Below are 27,857 nucleotides of genomic sequence, written 5' to 3'. Positions count from 1 at the left end.
TGAGAGAATGGAAGACACTTTGGTGGCCAAACTGCCATCAAAACAAGTCTGTTGCCTAAGTTAATAAGAACGTTTTATGGTTTCCAGACAGAGACTGAGAGGTGACTCTCATAAGGTTGGACAATGGGCAGTAAAAATTTGTGGACAGAAAAAACTGAGTTAAGGCTCATCCATCCTGATCAACTGACAGATATAAGTGAGGAGCTGCTGGTGACCAGTCCTTCACTTTGAAGGCAACCTCTACCAGCAACCTCTACACAGGGCCAAAGCAACTTCAGGGTTCATGTGAAGCTCTTCAGCCCAAAGGACTCAAGTCCCGTGGATTCCTAGAACACAGTGGCATTTATTTTCCCATGACAAACCCAGGGTTAACACAGGCACAGAACACACCAAGGAGGTCCTCTCCTCAATTTCTCTGTCCTGGGTGAGGATAGAGGTACCTGTATGTGCGAAATTAATGAATGCTAAATCCTTCATTCTTGCTATACCATACCTTATTCATCCTATACAACAGGTTTATTGCTGAGATAACTTTATTTTTATGCCACATTTATACGACACACGGGCGTAATGTTGGCCTCACCTGGATTTCCTTACCAGTTTACCATTTAAATCACAGACTTACTTTTTATAAAATGTTTGTTACCATGAAGGGTATTGGACTGCAAGGAACAAGACTAACATTACTCCTCAGGGACTTGTGCAGCTTGGGCCAAAGCACAGCCGGCTCATGCATCCTATTTTGCTCTTAGTCTTTACATTTAGTAGGTAAATTCTGTCTCTGTGCATGTCAAGGGTCTGACAGTTGACACAGGGCCATTTGTCTATAACCACAAAAGACACTCAGCACTATCCAGAATGTCTGTGTAACACATAACCCCACTGCCACAGCATGGGAACACTGCACACATAATGGATTTATCTTGACAGCATCCTTAGATGGTTATGAAACATTATCTCTTCAGACAAGGAATGGAGTCAGATTCTCATTACAAGCAATACCAAATGGATGGAGTAACACCCATACTAAATACTAAATACTAAATACTAAATACTAAATACTAAATACTAAATACTAAATACTAAATACTAAATACTAAATACTAAATACTAAATACTAAATACTAAATACTAAATGGCTGAGTAACGGCCACCTATTACACAGACTGGGGCTGAGAGAGTTAATAGGTATCATAAAGGTCAAACAAAAACCTCAGTGTTTCTGCTCAATTATCTTTAATTTTACATAGCCTTGTTTGGAAAAAAAAAAAAAAAAAGAAGCCATTTCTGCGTGATTTATGTTTCCAGTTGGAAATTATTTTATTTTCTCCTAAATTCTACTGCATCTTTTTCTAAATTGTGTGTCCATTTCTGACGCCCTTTCTATGTTTTGAAGTATGATTCGGCAAAATATTTTAAAACTAATCATATTAAATCTTTTAGAAACTGGGAAAAAAAAAAAACACACAAAAAAACCCCAAAATAAAACAAAGTTACAAAACATTAGAATAACGTATTTGTCGCATTTATTTCATTTCCTTCACTGCTTGGCTAGTTCAAAGTCTTCGCCCGCTTTTACTCTGGTAACTTCAGAGTTTAAGATCATTTCGTGCCCTCTAGTGGCCGCTCTGCCAGGCACCCTGAACTGCTGGTCTGGGAGGACCGAGAATTGGACATTAAAGCTACAGACGATGTAGAAATTGAGCACAGTTTATCCCCTTTTTAAGTGCAATTGATTATCCATCTCTACAGTTTTAAAAAAATATAGTAATTTCTAGTTGTGATGAGAAAGCAACAAAAAAATCTAGTGGAGAAACAAACAGCAAAACAAAATAATTTAGAGATACAACACGAATGGCAACAACAACAGAAAATCACATATGGAGTAAGCATTTGAATGAGTCTGCTCTTAGAAATTATATTGATGAAAACTGGCCTATTCGTAGCCATTTTCTTGTACAAGGCACTATTCAGTGTGTTTCCTACTAGGACATTGTTCAATATTAAGACACACACTCTTTTTCCAGGGTCCACAAAGGGAAATCGTCACAATGAAAAGGCTAAGTGTCACCAGAGCTTCATCTTCTCTCATAGAAAATCACTTTGCTTTTCTTACTGAAGCAGAAAAGTGATAGCAGAGAGGAACATTAACAAAACAATGAAGGAAAGATTTGGGGGCTTCAGGGAAAAGTTACACAAGGGTGACTCACATTTGCATTATTTTTAGTTCCAAAGCTGCTACTCATTCATTTTTTCCTAATTCAAGATAGCCTAAAATCTTTACCTTTTCACCAGAATGTTCCCAAATTTTTTATTTTAAGCTTTTGTACCTGAGCAGAACAACAAATAACGCTGCTTTCAAACAGCTCTTTCAGCGTATATTATAAGGGGTCTTGAGATACCTAACTCCAAATTAAAACAATGAAATACCCCATACATAGACATCAGTAGCCATTTGGCTTTCAGTTTCCTCCCTCAAATTACAAATCCACAGGAACACATTAAATAATTAACATTTTCACTGAATCGTAGGTTATCAGTCTCAATAAGATCAAAATAACATTCACTTTGACTCTGCAAATTCAGTTCCCAATGAAGATAGTATAAATTTCCGAGCAAGAAAAGCATTCAGATACATGCTTCATGCAGCTAAAATGTTGTAAGTCAATAATTGCCATTCTTATTTTGAAGTCCTTTCCTCTACTAGCCTGAATGACAAGAAAGGAAGCTTAGTCAATCCAGCTCTCCTACTTGGCACTGTAGTTGGTTACCAAGGGCCTAAGAAGCTGAGTTCTTCAAGCCCTTTAAAAATCTTTTTTTCAGAGTGGCTTCTAATTTAGCAGGTTGGTTTTCTTGAAAATAATTGTTGAGGTTTTAAAAGTGTTAATTTTAACATCCATGATAAAGTGTTTACACATCATGGTCATCAGAGTTGACTCACTGGTGGAAGAAAGATGTAAAATGTCATTTACAGCTTTATTATTGTTCCAAGTTCTCTTTGCAGTTTTGTCCACTAGGGATATAGTATAACACACTTTTTCCTTTCATAATTTTGCCTTATTGATGATGTTAGTGCCTGAAAAAAAAAAAAAAGACCCAATTTTATGTAACTTAATTCTTGATAAAATCTCAAGGTAAAAAATAGAAGTTTTTAGAGAATAACCACTTCACTAGTTTACACTTATTTATTTAAGAAATATTATTCTCATTAGCTTTACAGATCTTATGCCTTCAAATTCTCCTGATAGCAGTTTTTGCACTTGTTGAACTTGATGCATTAGTTTGTGTCTGTTTGAGGTACAAATACTGAGCCAGTACTTACGAAGAAAATGTCAGACCACTTGTGCTGAGCAGGGCAGGGAGAAGCAGGGCAGCTGCCACCTTCACCACCAGATTCAAGGACGTAAGGCAGACTACGAATGTTATTCCTTCGTCCTGCCCTGGCTGTGACAGCCACAGCCTGCCAGGTGTTGGCATGACCGCTTGGAGTAGCAAAATCCCATCCCTGAACCAGCTTTGCAGCTCCACAAGGCATTTTGTTCATCACTCCAGGTTGTTCAATGAAAGCAAATCTCAAATGTATCTATTTACACACATCTGGTAGATTTGCATCATTTCCAGTATTAATCACCTCACATGAAAAAAAACCCTACTATTTCAGATAAAACCATATTCATGATAAAGGACATTAAAATTAAGACAAATAGGACTGAAGAGTTTGGGAAAGGAGTTGGATCAGTAAAAGCAGTAAAATATGTAAAAACCAATAAGCGGTATAGAATAGGCAGATCGGGACTTAATTTTCCTCTAGTTTAACCTGTGAGGAGTGTAATAAATGCACAAGATTGCCCAGATCAATGTTAGGAGTAACTTTTGAAGGAATACAAATCCCCAATCACTTATTTTTGTTCGCGGTAGTCAGAATTTGGGGTGAAATCTAAGACCAAGGTTAAACTGATCCACATCTACCTCCTGTTGGGGGTTTTAGTTCTTACTCCAGGTTGGACACATGGGTGGAGGGCAGCACACTGGACTTCAGATCAGGTACCATGGGAATCTCTGCATTTGGCAGAAGAGAACCACATCTACATCGAAGGCAGATGCTGACGGTGCACCGGCTGCAGTGGCAGTATGCTGATGATCACTAACCTTGATGAAAAATGAGCTTGGGTAGTCCTGAAGAGTGCTGACAAATGCTGCTGCAGGGCTTGAGGAGCACTTTAGAGCCTGCTGGGGGGTTGATCGTCACCAGGCCAGGCATGCTTCCACCAGTACCAAGTGAGCCATTGGGGAAAACCCAGAAGCCTGGATACAGAGTTGTCTAAGTTGAAGTTTTCAGCTGCAGCATCCTGGGCAGCTGCTGGTTCCCTCTCAGGACCAGATCGATACTTCTCATCTTATCACTGATGTGAATATTCTGTATTGTTCTCCATAAAATTGCTGCTGCAAATTCAGTGCTTGGGTTTGGAGATGGTGGTACAGGTGACACAGCATGAATCCGTTCCACTGGGCTGGCTGGTGAGGAGCTGTTTGTGTGGTGACCAGTGTGGTTCTTTAAGCACCACTGATAACAGCTAATTAAAACAGACTTCCAGAGATAAGCAATGAAGGAATCTGAGACTAACATTCTAGGTTGTGGTGAGCTGATATATTTTAAAAAAGAACACAAGTCAAGCAACAGCAACAGAAAAGCACTGTGATAATATGTTCAATGACATTAGAAGAATGAAGGTCAGAAGAACAAAAGTGGACAACAGCAAAACCCAGGTACTAAGCACAAAAATAACCCCAGCAATGAAAGCAAGCAGTGGGTCTTGTAGCATTCTGGTGAGTTGAAGATGATTCCAGTGATGCTCAGATGAAGGCGAATTGTCACAAAGACATTTGAGAAGCAACATACTCTTTGAACTATTTCAGGTGAATGAGCACAAACTGCCTATCTTGCAGGATGCTGATGGGAAAACATGAATAACTGGGGACTGAACAGGCACATCTCCTCCGGAGAACTTATTTCTAATTGTTTGTGGACAGGTAGAAATATTGAGAGAAACTTGTTGTATCCAGGGTCCCAAAGAGAGCTCAGAGATGATTAATGGGATGAGATTCATGCCATTAGACAACACAGGACCGCGTGCCGCAGGAGTTACGAGGGGAAATGATCAGTGCAGGGTAAAAACACTGGCATGGGATTCAGGCTGTTCCACAGAAAACCAACATCATCAGCATTGCCACGTTTTTGGATAGAGCTAAAACGCATATTATCCACAACTAAAATGCACACTTTCCTTACTTTAACCTTACTTTTCTTTGTAAGCAACGATCAGCTGTAGGAGGACCTCCAGAAACAGTGCAATCTCCCTGCAGCCTGTGCGTGATGCATCTCATGCAGGTGCTGAAGCAGCGATGACATCTGTTCGTCCTGCTCATCACCCACGGGCCCTGGAAAGAAAACCGAGCACCTGAGAAGGCACGCAAGCTTCTTGGCCAACCTGGAGAAGTGGTGGAGCACCTGGGGGGTGTGGGGGCGGGAGGAATCGTTATGTGACCGAGCTGTAGACTTATGAGAAATCCGGCAACGGATTGAAAGAGGCTGCACGTGCAGGCGATACAACCTGTGAAACCTGGTACGAGACGCTGGAACGGCGGCTGCGGGAGGCGCTGCCCGGGTGACCCCGCCCCGCGGCCGGGCCCGCCGGGAGCCCCGCGGCCGCTCGGACGCCAGGGGGCGGGCGGGGCGGGCCGGGGCCAGGCCCATCGATGGGGGCGGCCGCTCTGCGCTCGGCTCCTCCGCCCTGCCTCTCGGCTCTGGATTAGCGAAACTGGCGACGTGGGACGGTCTCCGGCCCGGCCCCCGCGCCCTGCCGCGCCCGCCGGGGTGAAGCCGGGACTCGGAGCCGGCCGCGCCGCAGTGCAGCGAGCGCAGCCCGGGGCGCCAGCCAGCCGCTGCAGCGTCCCCGCCGGCGGGACGCGGAGGCAGGGGCAGCCGCGGCGCTCGCCCGCCGCAGCCCCGCCGGTGAGGGGCGGCGGGGAGCCCCCGCGGGGGGCGGCGGGGCCATGGCGCTGCGGGCCCGGGCGCTGTACGACTTCAGGTCGGAGAACCCGGGAGAGATCTCGCTGCGGGAGCACGAAGTGCTGAGCCTCTGCAGCGAGCAGGACATCGAGGGCTGGCTGGAGGGCGTCAACAGCCGCGGCGACCGCGGCCTCTTCCCGGCCTCCTACGTGCAGGTGATCCGCGCCCCCGCCGCCGAGCCGCCGCCGCCCGCTCGCTACGCCAACGTCCCCGCCGGCGGCTTCGAGCCGCAGCCGCCCCCCGCCGCCTTCAAGCCGGCGGCGCAGCAGCCCCCGCCCGAGCCCTTCCCGCTGCCCCCCGCCGCCGCGGGGTACCCCTTCTCGCCCGCGCCCTACGGCGGGTCCTACCAGCCCAGCCAGGGCAGCGATGACGACTGGGACGACGACTGGGACGACAGCTCTACCGTGGCCGACGAGCCGGGTGCCCTGGGCAGCTCTTACCCTGACTATGAGGCGGCGGGTGGTGGGGCCTCCGGCCGCTACCACCTGTCCACCCGGTCCGAGCTCTCTCTGGGCTCCCGCGGCGGCGGGGGCCACCCAGTTGGCCACCCACACCCGCCCGGCGGCGGCGGTGCCAAGAGCTCGGCCACCGTGAGCCGCAACCTCAACCGCTTCTCCACCTTTGTCAAGTCTGGCGGGGAGGCCTTCGTGCTGGGCGAGGCGTCGGGCTTCGTGAAGGATGGCGACAAGCTGTGCGTGGTGCTGGGTCCCCAGGGCCCCGAGTGGCAGGAGAACCCCTACCCCTTCCAGTGCTCCATTGAGGACCCCACCAAGCAGACCAAGTTCAAGGGCATGAAGAGCTACATTGCCTACAAGCTGGTGCCCAGCCACACAGGGCAGCAGGTGCACCGCCGTTACAAGCACTTTGACTGGCTCTATGGGCGCCTGGCCGAGAAGTTCCCTGTCATCTCCGTGCCCCACTTGCCAGAGAAGCAGGCCACAGGCCGCTTTGAGGAGGACTTCATCTCCAAACGTCGCAAAGGCCTGGCCTGGTGGATGGACCACATGTGCAGCCACCCTGTGCTGGCTCAGTGCGATGCCTTCCAGCACTTCCTCACCTGTCCAAGCACAGATGAGAAGGCCTGGAAACAAGGCAAGCGCAAGGCTGAGAAGGATGAGATGGTGGGTGCCAACTTTTTCCTGACCATCAGTGTCCCCACAGGCCCTGGGGCCAGCCTGGACTTGCAGGAGGTGGAAAGCCAGGTGGATGGCTTCAAAGCCTTCACGAAGAAGATGGATGAAAGCGCCCTGCAGCTTAATCACACGGCCAATGAGTTTGCCCGCAAACAAGTCACTGGTTTTAAGAAGGAATACCAGAAGGTGGGGCACTCTTTTAAGTGCCTCAGTCAGGCATTTGAGCTGGACCAGCAGACCTTTTCAGCTGGCCTCAACCAAGCCATAGCCTTCACTGCAGAAGCCTATGATGCCATCGGGGACCTCTTTGCAGATCAGCCACGGCAGGACCTAGATCCTGTGATGGATTTGTTAGCGCTGTATCAGGGGCATTTGGCCAACTTTCCAGACATCATCCATGTTCAGAAAGGTAACACCCGTACATGTTTTCTGAAATTATGAAGTTTGATGTATCAGTGGTATGCATGCAGAAGGAGGGACCAGAGTCTAAATTTTCCACGTGTCTGGCTTGCTGAGCTTGACTGAAGTCTTTCTGTGTTTATTCGGGTAAATTGTTGCTAAAAGTACAAAAAACACATCAGTGGTAATTTTTTCTTCTGTGCCGAAGGTCTAGACATAGTTGGGAATTTTGCAGGTTAAGTTTGCTGTGTTTGGCTGTGTATCTCTGAAAGAAACCTCATCTGCGTATACTGCTGATACATTAAAGATTAATGGGCTTGTTTATGAACCCTGGAGGTCACATGGTATGAAAACATTTATTACTCTTTGATGTACATTAGGTATCTTAAATCTTTGGTCTAGTTGATAATAAATATGAAGTAATCTGAAGATGCAGGTGCTATGATTGACCACCTTGTTTCAGGTGCACATGGTGATATGTGCATTTTGCAGTGTCAGACAGATGTTCAGAGCTGCTGGGGCTTCTTAGTTTGGCCATGCAGTAAACTCTCCTGGTGCCTTTGTAAGTATAATGGTCTCCCACGGTGTTCATCGTTTGAGTTGTTCCTCTTTCGTGCTTATTACCATGAAAATATGTTGCTTACCTGTTATGCTTGCAGCATCTTTCTAGCTGAAACGTGCCTCAGATTGCTGTTTGCATGACACTTTGTGAACCGTCAGAGAATAAGAACCTCCAAAAATGAAAGAATTATCTGCTATATAACTAATGACACTTGTTCAGATAAATAGAAGTTTGTAGGACTATATCTGTGTAGATGATTTCCCTGCTGTGAAATTAATGACCTTCATATACTCTTCACCATTGTGAGAAGACTAGTCCATCATTCTTTCTTTTTGCTATAATATTCCTTACGTGTAGTTTTCAACTTGAAGATCAGGGAGGTGTGGGGATTTGAGTTGTAAAAGAGACCAAGAAAACATCACATATGCTCTGCAGAAATGGATGTGTGTAACAGTTACCCAAGAAAATGCATAAGCTTCTTTTGCTGAAAATTATTATGGCGGTTAGTAAGTGATGTTCTGCATCCCAAGAGGTAGAGCTTGAATTGTCACTTACGGTGAATCTGTCTTTTGTGCCCTTATGTGACATTTTCAAGACTTTTGCATCTGGAACAGTACCTTGAGTTTGACAGTAAAAGAGTTGGAAGAGTTTTTTCAACAGATCAAAAAGGTAGGCATTTGAGAGGTATGCATTATCGCTGGGAAAATCTGAGGAAACAGAGTTGGTAGAAAGTGCACAATTTGTTGTTGTTTAAGAAAGTAAGTTTTTCATAAAAGCTGGATACATCAAATTCAGATTTCCGTTCTCTTGTCGACTCTTGAAAATTTTGAGTGGAAACTTAAATAATGTTACTTTGAAGAGAAAAGGGTAGTGTGCAATTCAGCCTTTGAGGAGTTGTTCTGCTAGCTGCTGTGGCATTGTGTTCTGATAACAAATTTCAAGTATTTGAATTTGGAAAGAAGGGTGGCCTTGTCAATGCCTCATGTTTGGGAGCAGAGCATTTTAAAATGAGTTGTCAACTAGCAGTAGGATTATCTGTAAGCTTCTGCAAAAAATAAAAGGGAAAGATTTTTTATTAGGTGGAAAACACAGCAGATTATATGTACTACTTAAATAGTATATCCTTGGGCTTTAAGGCTATAAAGAGTTCTTCACTGCAGTAGTTTTGGAGATAAGACTTTGAGGAGAGGATTTGGAATAATAAGATGCATGTTTGACTCAACGCTGTTTCTTTTATAGTTCTGTTTGAATTTGTGCTTACTGGTTAAGTTTACCTTGCCGAACCAGGAAAGTTCATCTGAATGAGCTTTCACTAGAGCAGCACATGAGCATGATGTATGTAGAGTTGATTTTGTGCCAGAGCACTGTCCTGGAACTGGTTGGAGAAATGTGCAGCTGGTCTGCATGCAAGTGTTAATGCTCCAGCACCTCTGGGGCAACGCTGCCTTCAACACAATATTATCCCTAGTACATACTGGCCATCAGAAAATGGCATGAGCTTGAGAGACAGGGCTCTGAAGCGTCCACATTCATGATAGGAACAGGGTTAGAAGCTAATTACATGTTTATTGTTGTTGTTCACTTTACAAAACAGGCAGACTGGAGGAAAACTGAGAGGAAGATATTTTTTGCACCTGGTAAATCGTTGGTTTGGTACTCTTAAGAGCTACTTGTAACAAGATATAACTTTTCAATTCCAAATTGTAAACTTCAGATGAAAAGATGAACTCTTTGGTGTTCTTGCAACATAAGAGCTTTCCTTTAAATTTACTACCTGGGATAGTTGCCAGTTTTGAGAATTATTATTGTCTGTATAGACTAAACAAATATCTGTTGGTGATAATAGATCATCTGAATAATAGACATGACATGTCTTTCAAGTGTTTTATTTTCTAGTGTACTACTTCTTTGTGCAGTAAAGTGACCCCAAAGTACCCTTAGAAGTGGCAGAAAGAGCAACCTGATTGATGCGTTGCTTACGTGGCCATGCCTTTTAAAAAAACTCTGATGTCTGGAGTAGTTCTCCTGTGTTTTCTACATAGTGCAAACATATTGTCCATTTGGGATAAAAGCCAAGGCCTCTTCTAGATTCCGTTTCTGTATTCCTTTAGGCCTGAGGAGGACTGAAAAATAAAGGCAGCTGTGCCCAAAACATGCCCGTGGCTGTGGACAGAGTGTTCAACTGCCTTGTCTTGTTACAGGTTTGCTCAACTGCAGATAGTTTAGCAGTTGCTGAGTGTGATCTGGAAGTGTGTTTTGTGGTATGGACTGAGAAGTCTGTACCTCTGGATGTTTTTAATAATTTCTGCAACTTCTGCAAAAAGAAAGACAGAGAATCTGTAAGTCGGAGACAAAAAATTCCCTCTGTTTGGCCTTTGTCTTTTCACCTAGAATTATGAACAAAAGCCATGTAAACCCTGCTGTTGCTTTGTCTGCGCATCAGCAGGAGAATGTGTTGACCATTGTGTTTTTAACTGCTATGGAATCCAGGTCTTTCTGCCTACCATGCTGAGGACATCATACATGGTCTGAAGTCTGCAGAAAGGGATTGTTATTTTGGTCACTTGTGTAAAATATGTGAACCAACGGACTGTAGGAACATTTTAAAACTGTTTATTATCTTATTAATATTGTAAGTGTTTTATGAAATGGCAATAGCTTCAATAGGAGATATTAAATTATTCCTTTCCCTCTGCGTCCTTCATCTTGATCACACAGTGTTTAAGGAATGTTCCGTGAGGGAAGGAAGCTCCTGCTCCAGAAGAGACAGAGGAAGGGTTTTAACTGTTCTGTCCCACATGCCAGTTCAGGATTAGCTTGTCAGTGCTTTGTCAGAGACCTTACCCAGTTTCATGTGTGTTCCAGTCTAGGTCTGAAGATTCATTGAATTGAGCTCTACAGCGAAGAGCACACCAAACTGGAAACCCCACATTTCCATCTGGAAATGCTTGGTTTGAGAGTCTCACTGAGGCTGGTACAAAGTATATCAGCCCTGAGGCACACATCTCTTACAAATGAGTTCTTGTTTTATTTGAAAAACTAAACAATTAGGAGAAAACTGGCACGTGTAGGGGTACATGATGGCAGAGTGGTGTCTTAAGCATCTAAGCATCCAAATACTTCTATGAATCCAGGCCTTAACCCCCAACAGGTGAATGCTTCTAAAGTATTTGCATGAAAGTATTCCTGTGCATACCTATGTTTTGTGGAGTGGAAAATCCAAATATGTTAGACAGATATACTTCTACTCAGTTTTCATTAGCCTCAGAAAATATTTGTAGAAGAGCAATATTAAGTTCAGGAGGCTCAAAAACCAAGTTGCACTTTTGTAATTTTCTTTTGCAGAAGTGGTGTATTTTTCAATAAATACTAGAACCAGTTGCTCTAATTTTGAGAAGAAAAGCACCCTCTCATCTTGATGTTTAGTGGATAATGCCTTCTATTCTGTGTATTTAAGGTCTCCTTGTGGAAATTCCCTAGGCATTCTTGGCAAAATAATTCCTAAATATTAATTGTTAGAGTTCACTCAACTGATGAAATCTTCTGACTTCAATAATCTTCAACATAAATGCTCACTGCAGGCCTGTGCAAGTTTAGATTCAGAAAATTTATGCACAGGTAAGAATTTTAGATGGGATATGCTAGTACGGTAGCTCATGTTTGACTGGCTATGTTCATATTTGTTTAGTGAGAGTAGAGAAGTTACAGGCTTTCAGGTTTCTTTCTTTCACGTTTTGCTTGAGGAATTACTATAACTGGCCTTTTGTGATTCCTGAAAGTAGAAGAAATACTAACTTGCTGTTTCATCTCTGCTTTCTGGATTTCTCCTTTCTCTTAACATTATGATGTTAATGCCAGATACAATTTTGATTAAGATTTTTATATAACAGATAAAAGAAAGTGGTATAAATATTTTCTAAGATGTAGGTAACAATTCTGTTTCCTTGGCATGCTGAGATTCAAGACACTTATTTTAAAAAATACCTGAATTAGTTTTTTGCTTCTTGATCATTGTTTGTGAAAAGTAAAATAAGGCAAATGGTCTTATTTACCTGAAGCAACCTTAATTCTAGATACTGGCTTTAAAGAATGTGCTGGTTGTGTTTTCAGAATATCTTAAAGAACTATATGTGAAAAAAACATTCCAGCTGGAAATGCATCAAGATTTCCAGCATCAAAAAACCTCAAACAACACTGAGACCTGGGACTCTCTGTAACATTTCCAGCAATGCTTCTTTTGTCTCCCCCCCACACACTTTTTTTTTCAGGGGAAGGATGGCTATGTGCATTCACAAATTAATCAGTATGGGTAAAATTCACACCTAAAATTTTATATCATAGTGTCTCTTGCTTACTTTCTAACATCTTAAATTTGTTGTGCGGACATGGTTTTTCCATCCCTATTCTTCCTTTTATCCATTTTTTTTCTCTTCTGTCTCTCAGATACATATACTTTGCATGGGGTTCAACTCAGGTAGCTACTGGCTGAGACCTAGGCATGTAATCCTAGCCACATGACCCTAACATCAGTAAAAAGAGATTGGTACCTACATTTCATCTGTTCAAAGACCTAGATGAGAAAGGATGAATTACTCCAGGATGACTTTTTTTTCCCCTATCATCCTCCGCGGTGCTGTTACATCAGTGATGCAGCATTGTCTGCTGGCTGCTGAATCATGCAATTTTACCTCCCAGTATTTGAAGGTAACCCAAAGGAAACTGAGACTTTTAGATGGCTAAAATGCAAAAGAATCTCCACATTTAGAAAGTGTATAAAATTACAGCTTCCCTGCTCTGGCAGGGGGATTGGACTAGATGATATTTCAAGGTCCCTTCCACTCCCTAACATTCTGTGATTCTGTGAAAATCAGAGGACAGTAAAGAAGGCTAAAATTGAGCAATAGCCTTCTTGAAGAAGACTAAACAGAGAGAGAAAAAAAGGACTTCCATGCCCTGTCTGCCTAAAAGATGCATGGGTCTTTTTAAAGTATGTTGGTTTTATTTTTTTCTTTTCCACTCTGCCCATAATCTCTTCTTATGTTAGATTTTTAAAGGAACAAGAATCATGCAGTCGTGTCTTTCTCTGTCCTGTTATCTTTTGAAACCCACTAGCCTGATATGGTACACATTTGATGACAGAGAGACATTTCATAGCTCATAAAACCCCAGTGAGATAGATTTAGAGATAGATAGATAGATAGATAGATACATAGATTTTTTTTTTTTTTTTTTTTTTTTTTCCAACAATGTCTGGTAGCAGAGAGGAATTGCTGAACTGTTCCTCTCTGGGAGAAACCACTCGCATTACTGTACACTAGAAAGTCTATCCTGACTGACCACTTGATCCCAGCAGGCTGCAGGAGTTTTGATCAGAGCTCATCCCTGTTTGCATGTTTGATGGCAGGCAGTGCCTTGTCACCTCCTGTGCTCTTACAGGTACTTGCTCACCACAGTGAGGTCCTGTCTACTGAAAAGACCTTGTGGGCAGCTGGAGAGTAGCAGGACAGTGTAGATACTGAAGAATTAAAAATTATTTTGCAGAATCACAGAAGGGTTGGGGTTGAAAGGGACCTCTGGAGATCATCTGTAGAAAGATGAAGTACTTTTATTTCAAGGACTATGTCATACCTTTTCAGCTTGAATTTTATGAAGAATCTAGATGGTGAGATGGTTCTCTTGCAGCTCAGAGAACTCCAGGTCTTGCTGGAAGGACTTCCATCCAAACAGGAAAGTCAGGAATTGGTAGACTGGAAACAGAAAGTAGCTCTTAGAGCTCTTCCAAGTTTTTGTAAGCACGTTATCGAAAACAAACAAGTTGGCGGATTTTTCTATTTTGCAAGTCACCTTTGAAACAAGGACATGTTCTAGCCTTTCCAGAATCTTTCTGTGACTTCATAGTTAGGCTTTGTTTGAACAGTTAAAACACCAAGTTAATGTGTACAGACTATATGAACTCATCCACCTGGTAACTTACTTTTTAATTGTGTGTTTCAAATAGCACAGAATTTTAAAAGTTTAATTAAAAAAGATGAAATCACATTTGGCTTGGCCTGCATAACATGAGTCTTACGGGACTAGAGCAAACAAGTGGCAAATGCTTTCTATACGGTCTTGCTTGTATCTTTTATGAAGGCCATAAGGATTTAAATAAAATTTTAAAAACCCTACTTAAAAGTATGTTTTAAAGTTTGGAGTGGAGTCTCATTTAAATTAGTGAAAGAATATATACATTTAAACAGTGTATTCAGTTCTTGTCAGTGACTTCGGGTTGTTATTGTAGCAAAGCAGGAAGAAGTGATGGCTTCAGGCTTTGTTTTAGGTAGGTACCCATCGCGCGCGGGTGGATAACTTACATGATTGTGATGAACTGAGCTACCCTTTTTATGCCTACGTGCAGTTTTTTTGAAACCATGTGAAAAGCAGATTTATGCTATGATTGGGAGTTTACATTGCTTTTTTTGTCCCATGGTAAAAAGCAACTTGCTATTCTAGTTTTTTTTCAGGCTTACCATTTCGAATCTCTATATGCATGAATAAATATGCTGGCTAACTGGCTGTATACTGAAGAATAGACCCATTTTACCCAATATCATGATAATGACATGACATTTTCAAGTTGTTTGCAGTTTTATGTAAGCCCAAACTCAAAGTAGCAGATCCTTTCCTCCTAAAAAGGCGAACTATTGTCTTCTGCCTTTCTAAAACTATACTATTCTCTATTACAATATATGCTATATTAATTAATTTAATACACATATATTTACAATTTTAAATTAATATGATGATATAAAATATATAGCATTTATTATCTATAATATAAATATAGCATGTTATTGTAATGTTCACATGTTCTACTTTTGTCTTATATATTTTAGTTAGTTACATTAATGATGGTTTACTTTGCATATTTTTCCTGCAACAAAGAGTCTACTTCTTTTTATCCTTACAGAGATACTGCAGCATTTAAAGGGTGCTAGGGATCTTGTCTGTTTTTGTAAGAATTTATCTTAAACTGTCTATATGCATGTTGTATTTCCTTATCTTAAGGCAGTAGTTGATGCTGGGCAAGCAAACGCTGTGAATTGCGCTCTCTTTTTGCCTCTCTTCAGCCTTTACAGAGAATGACATCCAAAAGCAGCTCTTTCATAGCGCCCCAATAAAGAAGGGATGTACGAGTCAGCACAGCCGGCATTTATGCTTTCTTCTCTTGATAACGGTGTATGGATGTTGATACGTGGTGTTGTGTGTCTTCTCCTGTCCATCCACAAACCATGGATCTTAAGAAAATTTTGAAGAAGCTACCATTTGATATAATAATGCTTCGATGCATTTTGACTGTGACTTATATTTGTCTTCTATAGATTCAGAGGAGACATTTATGTTCATGCTGTTAACCAGTTTTACTGAAAATAGATTTATATCACACATGTATAGCATCATTTCTGGTTTAGGTTGCAGTCTTGAAGTCAGCATTATGAACAGGGCATTTACAAAAGCTGTTAAAGAGTCCCTAGTCTCATTCTAGTGGAAGAGTGCCTGTTCTTAGCATCCTAGTTGGGAGAAACTAGTTCTCAGAACCTGTGATGGATGAACTTTAACAGGCCAACTTAAATTCTGGAAAAGCAGAAATTTATCTTAAAAGCTTGTTAGATGTAAGCTAGTAAGAAGTATTTAAAACCACTGAAAGGTTTCATCTTGGTACTTCTGCAAATTGCAATGGCTTAGATTTTCAAGTGTGTCTATGCTGAAAAACGTGACTGGCTCTCTTAACAGGCAAATGTACCATGTTTCAAGAGACGGGCCCAGTTAAGTTTCTTTCAGTCCTTTCTGTCACCCCAGTATGCAGTGTCACCTGAAGCCACACCACAGGAAAGCACCTTAAATGGTACACGTGAGTGCCAGAATACAGACTACCTTAGAACTGGGCAAAACCAGCACTTCTTAGTGTTTGCCTCTCAGACTGTGGTGCAAAACACTATATTTGTGATAACGGACAGCAATATTCACAATTTAGCTGGATTTTAAGATCAAATTATTCCTGGCAGGCCTCCTTTCAGACATCTCTGTAGTTACCTATGGAGTCAGAACTACTCCTGAACACGGTTGAGACATGCTTTAGTGGCTGGAAAAGAGTCATTTGTTTGCTTAAAACACTGTTTGTATACTTTACATCTAAATATACGTTAGCTTTAAAGTCACTCTATTCAAGATTTGAATAGAAAATTTCCATCCCAATTTTGAACGGTTTTTACATGCAGTAAAAAGCACTACGGGCTTTTTTTGTTTGTTTTTGTTTTCTTAATGGGATTAGGCAGGGCAGTAGTGCAATAAACTGATAATTTTTTAATGTTTCTTTCATTATTTTGACATGTTGCTCTCCCCTCCTATTATCAGCTGTTTCAGGGGCAGACTGAGGTGTGTTGGTCGCATAGCAGTGTGGTGGAGCATGGCCCAGCAAAACGCTCGTGCTGGAGGTGCTGCACACCAAAGCTTGTAGATTCCTCTGCAGGATTCTGGAACTGAAATACGCATTGTCAATGTGATAATTTAAATATTTTTTCATTAGCATGAGTGTTTTGAAGCCTCTGAATATGCCCAGCTATGGTTGCAGTCCTCGTAGATATGGATAGATAAGTTGTATGCTCATCCTACATGTGTGCACACCAGCTGGCAGATGTATGCACAATGAGTCTAATCAGGTCTTAAATATCACATTATTTAATTTTTTAAAAAAAATAGTTAGACATGTATAGTATCCATTTACCCTGCTAGTTCTTTAAAACTGAGAGACATTTGACGCTGTGCATTCTAACGTGTTCATTAATCAGTCATGTGTTGATTAAATCAATGCGTATGTTAAAACCACCAGATGAGATTAATCAAGTTTCTGAAGTCTCTAGCAAAGACTGTTTGATTTGTGTGCAATCTCTGAATTGTGTAGATTAGAAGGTGATTTGATTTTTGAACTGAAGAACGGATGTCTGGGTGACAGCTTCCAATCAGCTTTACAACAGGATAACTGGAAGAAAAATAATTCTGAGAATCCTGCAGTTTGTCAAAGTTAACCTAGATGCTAGCAGAGTACTGTAATTTGTGAACCTAGATTTATAGGATAGTATTTTATTCCATGGGTTTTTTCAGCAATGGGCAACAAAATAATAAAAAATAAACCTCACTTTTAAAACTAATTTTAGGCTGCAGATTCTAGAAGATTTATAGCCATTTTCATATATCTACACAAAACCCTTTGTAATACTAAAGTAATTATAATTCAATTTATTGTTATATTTCTAACTTTCCTTATGGAAAATAGAATTTTTTAAAGTAGATTTGCACCTGTGAGGAGAAGAATATAATCTTTGAATTAGAAAGACTGATTTTGAAAACTTTGCTGTGTTGACACTTTCAGAAAGAACAAATGACTTCATCATTTTGCCTTTGATGTTGGAGATGAATTGCTTTTTTTCTGTTTAAAACTGTAAAACCAGATCTTAAAGTAGCAGTCATTCCTACATTAATTACTGTAATGGTCCTTTGTGACGTTTCTTTTATACAGTTCAGTCCCTACTGGAGAAGTCTTCTGGTTTCAGTTTCAGACAAATTACCATTATGCTGCTTTCCATGCTAAATCTTGGCCAGAAAATGTAAAGAATTTGCAGAATCTTCATGCAGGTTTCTTTTGTTAATCTGCGCTCAGGGCGTTCTTAAGCAAATAATCTGGCAACATAGTAAAATATCTATTCTGCTAAAAAAATGTTGCCGTTTCACTTTGAATTGAGAGAGGGAAGTTTGGGAGCTTTTTTCGGAGAAGGATTTCATGCTATGTGTAATCTCCTGTGGTGCTTCTGCAACTTCCCTTGTGTTGGAACTAATGATTGTGTAGCCCTGGGCTGAGCTGGATTGCATAGCTCAGCCATTGATAAAACTAAGCCACCCTCCCTCCCCTCCAGGCCAAATGCAGTTTTTTGTTGGATTAGTCATTTGAGTCATCCCGTAACATCTTTGCTAGGTCTGGTGCAAGTGAGACGGCCATGTCGGCAGGCTTATTCTGACAGCAGGCTGCTAGATCAGAGGTAATGTGGTTTCCTCCACGGTTGTTTCTTTCAGGAAGTAGCTCAAAACTGTGCTACATGCATGTGGAATACCCAGGGTCTTCCTTTTCAAGTCTTTAAGCAAAGAGCTGTAGTTAAATAACCTCACTATTAGGTAAGGAAAAATAAAACTTACTTCTAGTTATAATTTCTGGTTTTGCATCCTTTGATGAAAGCCATGTCATTAATATATTTTCTCCCTCCCTTTTAGAGATGGTGTCTTGTCATAAAAGTAAAGCCAGGGGAGTTGTTACGCTAGTTCGAAGCTCTCCCTTCAGTAGCCTGTTTTGAAGGACACATCACACCTACTGTCAAACCATGTCTTCTTGCAGTCCCTTGGAGTTGTTTTGCAATAATTCTTTAACTCAATATATGAAATAGAGTAATAAGAACATGGATATTTGCTGAAAGAAAGAATCACTGAATGTTTGGGGTTGGAAGGAACCTCTGGAGATCATCTAGTCCAACCCATCTGCAAAAGCAGGTACACATGTGGTACTAATCATAACTGACATACATGTAAACTATTATCTCACTACTAGTGAAATAAATCTATTTGCTTTGATTTAGCATAATTCATCACTGAAGTGAAATAAATATTTCAATAACTGTAGAGATAAAGGCATTGCAATTATAGGATCTAAAAAATTAACTTCTTGGCTCCTGCAAGCTGGGTGGGTTTTAATTTTGGTGTTCTGGAGTGAAATACTGAAGGCATTAAAATATGGGTGACTTAATGGATGATACATTTTCCTGAGAGTGACTGTCAATTGCAAACCTTCCTGACTTCAACAGACACGACTGCTTCGAGTAGTATATTCTAGCAGTGTTTAGCCAATGCTTCTTTGTGTTTCATCCCATATGGAGTATTACTGTATGCACTTAAATAATTGTTGCTACAGCAGTGACTTTTCAGAAATAGTGATACTGTTCTGAACAGTACCAGTAATTACTGTTTGTGGTTTTTAAGAATCAAGTAAGCGCAGATGTGAAATGGATGTTAAGCACTGTGCAAATACAGACCAAAAAGGGCTCTTCCCCCGAAAAATTAACTAACTTTCAGCTTTTCTTTATTGGATGAGTAGCTTCAGACACAGCTGATGTTTCAGTTCTGACTGCTGTATGCCACACACAAAAGCTGATGTTTGGGTACTTTGAGGAGAGGGGGAGATGGGACACCCTCAGCAGTTACTGCTGCTCTTTGGCTTCTGGCCGCCTGTGCTCACAGGTGCAGGACAGACCTGGCTTCAGGTAGAACAAAGGAGTTGAGTGAGGAGCAGACTTGATGGCAGTCTTCAAGAGCCAAGCCCCAAAACTTTTGCATTCTGGTCATGTTGCAGGCTGCAACTTGGACTTGTGTCATGTACACAGAGTGTGAAGAACCAGCGTAGGGCTGGCTGCTGGTAAGCTGATGATACCGTACGGTTGAGGAGCTTGGAGGCACACATGCATTAGCATGGGTTACATGTCTATATGCATGCTTACAGTGTGGAAGGGGAGTAAGTACAATTTCAAGTATGGATTCAAATCCACCCCTAGCTGACTTTTCACACAATCTTAAAGCCTCTATTAGTGTAATAAAACTGCAGGTGATATAAAAATCTATTGTTTAACTCAAACCTGAGACCTGTCAGGTTCAGGAAACTTTTTTTTTTTATTTAATTTTCCTGAATGTATTTCACTCTTCCTGCCTCATTGCAATGAATGTTTGCATGGGCAGCTTGCTGACTCAATACACTTCTTTTTTTTCCCGATGACTCCTTAGGTCCCATTTAAGTTGCTGTTTGTATTCTGTGTTTTACAGCTTGGAAGTATTTATTTCTAGCATGAATTTTACATTGTCTCTGTCTTCTCAGCTGCCAGCATATTACTATAAATGTTCTTCGTTAAATGTGTTTATATCATCTTGTGTTGTCTCACGCTTCAAAACAACTACTGAAACCTGGGATTTTCTCTTAAGCCCTTAGTTATGTTCAGTGAGCACTGCGGTTAACATCAGGCTTTGGGCAGTGAAAAGTGGCATTCACATCTGCTTTTCCCCACCTTTAAGAACAGAAATAAATGTAGCATGGCTTTTTGCAGTGTCTTTGATCCAGGCCCTCTTTGCTGTTTGGAAGCTAGTCCTCATCACTGGAACATGATCTTCTGACAGAAGTTCTTTTCATTAGACCATGAGGTTTAAATGCATGGACATTAAGACTTTACTGAATCTGTAGAGTTGAAGCTAAAAAAAGCCAAGAATTTATTTTTATGTGTTCCATCCCTCTGGGAACAGTACATTGGCAGATATTATCCTGGACGTGTATTCCACAGGAGGTTTCCTTAAGCTGATATGCATTAGGAGGTGGCTCCTTCTATTTCTTTTCCCTAAAATTCAGGTGTCACGGTTTCTCTTATCTTTTCCCTGTACAGGCCACCAATAAAATCTGTCAAAGTTTAATTGCAAGGTGACAATAAACTGTGGCAGATGCTCTCTGTTACCCCCTCCCCCTCCCTGCATAGGAAATATTATAAGGAGGAAGGAAGAGAGACTTTGCAAGTTAAAAAAACATTTTTAAATGCTTTACTAATGCTACTAATAAATAGAGAAAATAATACAAAATATATAAAACCAATCTTGAATATCCCGGGGTAGCACAGCTCTGCCCCCGCTAGGCAGAGGATGGAGTTGGCTGCAGCAGCTGCAGGGCAGGCACTTGGAGGTCCTGGGCTGGACTCCGCAGCAAACTAGTACTGGATTCAGGGATGCAGGGTCTGGAACCAGGCCTTGAATCGAAGGCCGCCACAGGCAGGGTCCTCCTCAGATGCTAGTCATGGTCAAAGAGAGTGAGACCCTCATGATCTCCCACTTTTACAGGGTGTACGACGTGAATGGTATGGAATACTCACTTGGTCAGCTTTAGTCACCTGTTCTGTTCACCCCTCCTTGCAAATACGCCCCTCTCATGATGGAACATGTGGAATTTTATCAGAATTCTTGGTTGTTATAGCAATAAATCTGAACATGAGCTTCTTCAGCATTCCACTGGTCACTCCTGTCAGTCTGGAGCAGTGTCCAAAAACATGTTATTTAGTGTATTGTCCTTTCAGCTAAGTTCTCCTAAAAGAGAACTGGTCTTGTTTTTAACAAAACCAGGACATCAAGTTAGCCTTTTCTAGGGCTGTCATTATTCTGGGTTTGTTTTTTTACACGTCTTGCTTTTTTAGGTTGTCCAAACCAATACTAGATGTTCACATCATTACATTAATAAACCAGGAGATATTTCTGTAGGTGAGCAGAGGCCAGAGGGGGCTTGCAGCCAGTGAGGGTGGCAGCAGGAGCCAGGAGTTGCTGGATGAGGTGCTGAGGGCAATGGACAGAGGAGTGGGGATGAGGTGAGGAGTTCATGGTGCACAGCCCGGGGTGAGACAGGTTAGGCACTGTGGGCTGGGAGACTAATTAGAGATACCATGAGACCCGTCCCCTGCTTGGGCATCTCTGAGCAAGACCCTTGTTTTCAGGCAGGGATGCAGACAAGGATCTGCTCTCTGTGCCCCAGTTCCCTCCCCCTGTCCTCCTCCCCCTTTCACCATTAGAAACCTGCATGTGTCGTTGCACTCTCTTAGAGTTTTGCTCACATAGATTCAAATGCGAGGGCTTTATGCTATGGAGGAGTGTTTGGAGAAAGCTTAGGATGAAATATGTTATATTATTGTTAGTAAAGCCGCTTGCAAAGCCATGCAAACTAACACTTTTTTCTAAGGTTTACTAAACTAAGTCTTGCAAACTTTAGCAGATGCTGAACAAATTAAAAATGACATTGTAGAACAAATAATCATTTGTGTCTTAAAGTATGTGTGCTGTGTTACTCTGTTTGGGGAAGGTTCTTTGATTGTCCTAAAGTAAGCTAAAATTTTCCCTCTCTAAAGTTATTTTAAGATTGTTTGACTAATAATTAAACACTTCACTTAGAGGCATTTAAAAAAAAAAAGCAAATTTGTACTTAAGCATATGTATAAATTCTTGTCCTACACTGCTGACCTCTGGTTATAGTCTGCCCAACTTTTAAAGGGAATTCCACTGTAGGACCCATATAGATCCATATGCATTAAGAGAGCAGTATTAATTGTTGCAAATTTTCCCCTCTGATTCCTTTCCCTATTTTTTTATTTTAATGGCAAAAGCACATAATGCATAATATGTCTAGTCTGGAGTTTGGTGTTTGGTGTGGTTTTTATTGATATAAAATAATTTGAAGATTGTGCATGCTCCAGAACTTAGTTATGCTTTTGGTTGCTGATGCTATAAATTTCAGTATTTTTCTTGAAGTTTGGTCATTCTAGAAATAACATCTAAAGCTGTTTCCCACATCACAACTGAAGAGTTGTACTGTTTATTTAGCCAGCTCCATCTGGCTTCCAGTAAGTCCCAGATTTCAGTTTTTCACAGCCGTACATGGATTCCTGCCATGCCCGCTGAACTCAGAGAAAATTTCTGCTAAGCCTGGTTTTGTTTGTTGAAAGAAGTGTCCTTTTTGGAAAAGAGGGAATTATATATTTTTCAGATTGTGCTCTACCTCGCAGATCCCTCTCTCCTTAGAGGAGAAAATACAGATCTTCTGGCACAGTCCCACCACTAGCACCGCCGCATGTGGAGAAGTTTTTTTCAGTGTTTTTGTTGTGCTGGGTTGAAGATGATGAGGGCAATCAGCTGCAGCAGATGTGGCCAAGCTTTTAGCCACAACGCCGGTGTGCCCTGGGACCCTGGGGAGCAGGAGGTGGGAGCCGGGCTGTGCTGCAGCCCGGAGGAGATCCACTGCCCTTGGCCTCCGGGCAGCTCTTCTGCTGCTTGAATATTGTCCTCAACTGTGCAGCCTGTGGTCTGTGCTTACCTGGTAAATAACCTCTCTGCAACAGCTTAAAAAACTGGAGGGGAATTTCTTCTGCTCGAGGCTGAGAGCTCACACCAAGGCTGCAGGCAGGAGGTGGCATGTACAGCACAGCCAAAATGCAAATTAAGCAGAAAAACGTGATTTTCCAGCTGTTTGCAATTAGAAACATCCTGCAATAGTTAACAAGTTGCTGTTAGAAGTTGAGTGGAGCAGTCATGCATGATTCTGTGATTTTAGGAATTATCCCCATTTCAATTAAAAAATGCAACAAACTCTCTTTCCCCAAGTCTGCTAAATCATCGGTTATTTTAACTTGCTTCTAGTAAGGGTGCACCTTGACCCTCCATTCTACCTGTCTACCTGGTGAGGGGTTGGAGATGGGCAGGGGATGAGCCGCAGCAGGCAGGGGAACGTGAGAAGCACCTGCACGAAATGCAGCAAGCAGCAGCCATGGCCCCACTGTGTGTGCAGCGCAAGGTCATGCTCCAGATCCGAATTGCAGAGATGTGTCAGGGCACTGGCGGGAGGCTCATTCAAGATGGTGTGTTGAACAGGCACAGGAAGGAAAGGACAAAACATAGGATTACTGCTGATGAACTGTGTTTTTACTGTTCAATGGTGTTCACTACGCGTATGGATTCAGGCTGATGAGAAGACAAACCTGCTCCTCCAGCAGAGAGAGTGGAGATTGTCCCCCTGCAAGATACATGGTATATGAATTTGGGGGTTATCATATACAGGAACAGGAGTTGGACTTGATGATGCTTGTGGGTCCCTTCCAATGCAGGACTTTCTATGATTTTATGCAGACAGAGAGGTTTCTCTGTTAGCTTGCTGGCTGGTATACTGTAGAGAGTACAGAAAAGCGTTTCTTCAAGGCAAATTAAAGAGAGTTCTGTCAGTGAACTGTAGTCATGTGTATGGTAAGAACTGTAATCTGAAAGGAGGCAGTTAAGACCTCACAAATAGTTGAAGGAACAAGTAACTTAAGTGTGATCATAAAGGATGTGAAAAATGTCTTTCACTAACAACTGGTGAGAAGATAAAAGCTGTACTGATCTGACTGGTTTTAGTTATGTGAATAAAATATGTATGTAATATTTAAAGCAAAGGTAGTTGAGTCCGAGAAAATGAATGTCTAAAGACACATCTTGGTACTCTGTCACTAGGTGAGTCTCCTTTGGGTAGGTCTGTTTGGATTATATTTTGGTTTTGTAGGATGTGTGTGCTTTAATTAGCTATTTGGAGGAGGAGGAGGACTGTCAATTCTTTCGCTCTGTTTTTCTTCTAGCTCTTATAAGACTGGGTTTGGTCTACCTGGGTGTCTGCAATTTTGGAATAAACTAGCAGTCAATAATTAATTTGGGGGTATCTGTAGTGTAAAGGCAAGATTTTGTGTATTCAGATCTTCTTCTGACATTTCACAAAGGCTGGGAAAAGTGATGTTTCACAAAGGCCAGTTTCTAAATGAAGTTATTTTTCTATTGTTTATATGGGTTTAAATTGATCTGACTAGTTTTCTAGTGCTTTCATTTTTTTCTCCCTGCTGATATATTTATCAGTTACTTTCTGAAGGACACCATCTGACTTTTAAGATTGTGAAATAGGCATGTTTTGCTAAATTTTGCAAGCTAGAGTCTTAAAAAAAAATGATTCTTTTTTTGTTTGTTTTTCCTCAAATAAGATTCACTCTTCTGTGATTTTTTTTTAATGTAAAAGCTTGTTTTATTCTTCTGTATATATGCAAACATATAAATACATTTAGAATGAGCCTTATATGAATCCTTGTTGTTATTAAATCACTTGTTAAAGTGGTCAAGTCAAAATTGTCCTCACAGTTCAACTATTTGTTTTGTTCTTTACACAGGAGCCCTTACCAAAGTAAAGGAGAGTAAGCGGCATGTGGAAGAGGGGAAGATGGAGCTCCAAAAAGCTGAGGGGATTCAAGAACGCTGTAACATTATTTCTTTTGCGACCCTCGCAGAAATTAATCATTTCCACAAAATTCGTGTGAGGGACTTTAAATCGCAGATGCAGCATTTCTTGCAACAGCAAATACTCTTTTTTCAAAAAGTGACACAAAAGCTAGAAGAAGCTCTTCACAAGTATGACAGTGTTTAATCTCTGGACTCTGATCTGTGGACTTCCCTCACATGAGTGCGACTCAGGCAGCAGAGCAAATGCTTCTGCTGCTGAAGAACTGTTGCCAGTGGTAGATGGTGGTACGAGGATGGTTTTGTGCTCACCTGGAACCCGGGTTTAATCTCCAATTATGTAGAAAGGAAACAGTTATAGGGCTATGTAGTAGAAACAGTACCAGGCATTGTAACTAAGTTAAACTGTGTATGCCTACACTACCATTGTAACTTTTTTGAAATAATTAGTATACTATTTGCCTTATTGCTTTTTGAAATATGGTATTTTAGTGCATACTTTGTAGATCTCAAAACCCTTTGGGTCTTTAAGGAAGCTGGCTAGATGAAAGCCTGCTTCAGATGCCTTTTTACTTTCCTAGATTTGGATTTCCTAAATTCAAACAATTCTCTGTTTACAGACTCCTACTAGAGCAGCTATGTGATTCTGTGCCTTTAGACTCTACTTTTCCTTTTCTAGTAAGTCACATTTTTATGATTGATTGAATGAAGGGTTGATGCCTATGACAGGAACTGATTATGAAACCTCACATTGACTGGAAAAAAAATCAGCTGCCATCCAGTTTGCACAGCAAGTACTGTCGTACAACAAATGTTGGCTCCGAAAGGAAAACTTAGATCTCTTCACGCTTTCCATGAAAATGGAGACTACTTGTTACATGTACTAGAATGTTAAGCACATATACAAAAGTACACCACTTAATCTGCTTTCTGAAATGCATAATACAGTGAGGGTTGTTTTTTCTTTTTAGCATAAAGCATTATTGTGAGTGGAAATTTGAAGAGCTAGCCTAATAAAAACTATATCATGGGGATATGAATGCAAGCTTTGTGCCTGCAACATTTTTTTAAGTTTGAATTTATCTGCTTTTTGTTCAGTTGCTGATTCAGTTTAACTTCAGACTTGCATATACATTGCCAGTTGTCTGAGTTGAAACTCCACTGTGATTCATTAGTTTACTAAGTTACAAATTTTCAGGGATGTTCAGTAATATAAATGATCTAAAATAAGTCTTGGCTGAACTGACTTGGAAAACAGGTGGCATTTTTATGTTTGTAACACTTAAGAATTAACAATTGTCTTAATTTTTTTATAAATATTTTTGACAAGCAGGGTGCATTTATATATACACGTAAACACTATCTTTTGAAGAGTTTTCTGGCTTATTTCCCTTGAATTAAGTCTGAAGTCTGTGTTTCTTACCTATTGGTTTTCTTCTTATAGGTCAGTATGAAAGAGAGGTTTATTTATCCTATCGTTTTTCTCCTAGACAAAAATAACAAAACCTTCCAATAGAGCAAAATGTTTACTTTTTTGCTTTTAATTAAATTAATCAAACAGCTTAAACAAATGAAAGCCTGGAAAAGGAAGTTAAGCAACAGCTGCATCTAAGTACAAATCATTCCTCATCTATGCACCAGAAATGTGCAGTTCTTTTGCTTGGTTATGTGGGTTTCTGTAGCTTAAACCCCCGCCTCTGTTTTAGAGGAATAAATGTAAGAATATAGTTTTGGTTTTAAGATTCATCCCAAAATGCCTGGAGACTGCTGTTTTGCACAAGTTGTGTTTGGCAATGCTTCTAGAACACATCCAAAGAAGTAAACTGCCGAATAATGAAGAGGAAAAAGCAGTACTTGTGAAAGAAGGGACAATCAGTGAGGAAAGACTCCGTTTCCAGGCTGTTAAGAGAGTGCTGGAAACACCAAGGTTGACCATAAAATAAGGACCATAGTCATAGGGCTGATTGAGGCTATATCTTCTTCATGGTGTCTTGTTCTACGTTCAAAACTCACCACTTCCCTGAACGTCTCTTCCTAGCATTACTCCAGCTTCCTATGTGTTGATTAATTATGTGAAATAGTGATGAGCTAGGTTTGAACTGAGTTCCATGGCTTACGTTTGTTTAAGCCAGATACTGTTTTATTAAGTGTCTTTGCAGTAATTAGATCAGACTACAATCAGATTAATTCTACATGGAGGTACTGCGACCTGTTTGGAAATTTATCTTGGTCCAGTTGAAGTATTCTAGGAGGTTAGTATTAATGACCTGCACATGTCCAGGAGGAAATTAAGCTGTGATATGTATACATACAACATTTTCAGACAGGTACAGTTTTCCCAAATAAACTGTTATGGCCTTCAACTTACTTTCTCAGTTGTGAATTTTTGGTGCGGGGGGAGAGTGGGGGTGCTAATTGGTTAAACTTGAAGTACCAAGAGAAGCTTGATTGGAATCCTGGATCTCAGTTGTTGCAAAGTTCAGAAAGTTTCAAATCTGTAGCCAAATTAGCATCTTCCTTTTTTCCTCACTCATTATAGAGTTGGAGTTAAGCTGATGTAGGGAGTGTAAGTTCCATTAATGCTTAGTGCACTATGCAAGAACTATGGTTTTAATTTTATTTGGAACAAGTATGACATGGACCACTCATAGCTGACAGGCTAATGGATAGTATGGTCTGAGATCTAAATGTGTTCTACAGTGAAGTGAATGTATATTTTTTGGGACTGTGGAAGCATGAAAGGAAAGCTGACGGAATCCTTTTAAGTAAATAAATGTGGAGGAAAGCAAATTAGCTC

At 41.1% G+C, this 27,857-nt stretch overlaps 1 protein-coding gene across 1 annotated transcript; it reads left to right on the top strand.

Annotated features, from left to right (window-relative positions):
* The first annotated feature begins 5,921 nt into the window (after positions 1–5,921).
* Positions 5,922–27,424, top strand: SNX18 (sorting nexin 18). The gene is made up of 2 exons (XM_082074318.1): positions 5,922–7,612; positions 24,994–27,424. The coding sequence occupies exons 1-2, from the start codon at positions 6,055–6,057 to the stop codon at positions 25,245–25,247; spliced, it is 1,812 nt and encodes a 603-aa protein (XP_081930444.1). The 5' UTR covers positions 5,922–6,054; the 3' UTR covers positions 25,248–27,424.
* The last annotated feature ends 433 nt before the right edge of the window (positions 27,425–27,857 follow it).

This window comes from Streptopelia decaocto, assembly GCF_964273445.1.
Source record: "Streptopelia decaocto genome assembly, chromosome: Z".
NCBI classification, from domain to species: domain Eukaryota; kingdom Metazoa; phylum Chordata; class Aves; order Columbiformes; family Columbidae; genus Streptopelia; species Streptopelia decaocto.
This window is presented reverse-complemented; position numbering and strand designations above follow the sequence as displayed.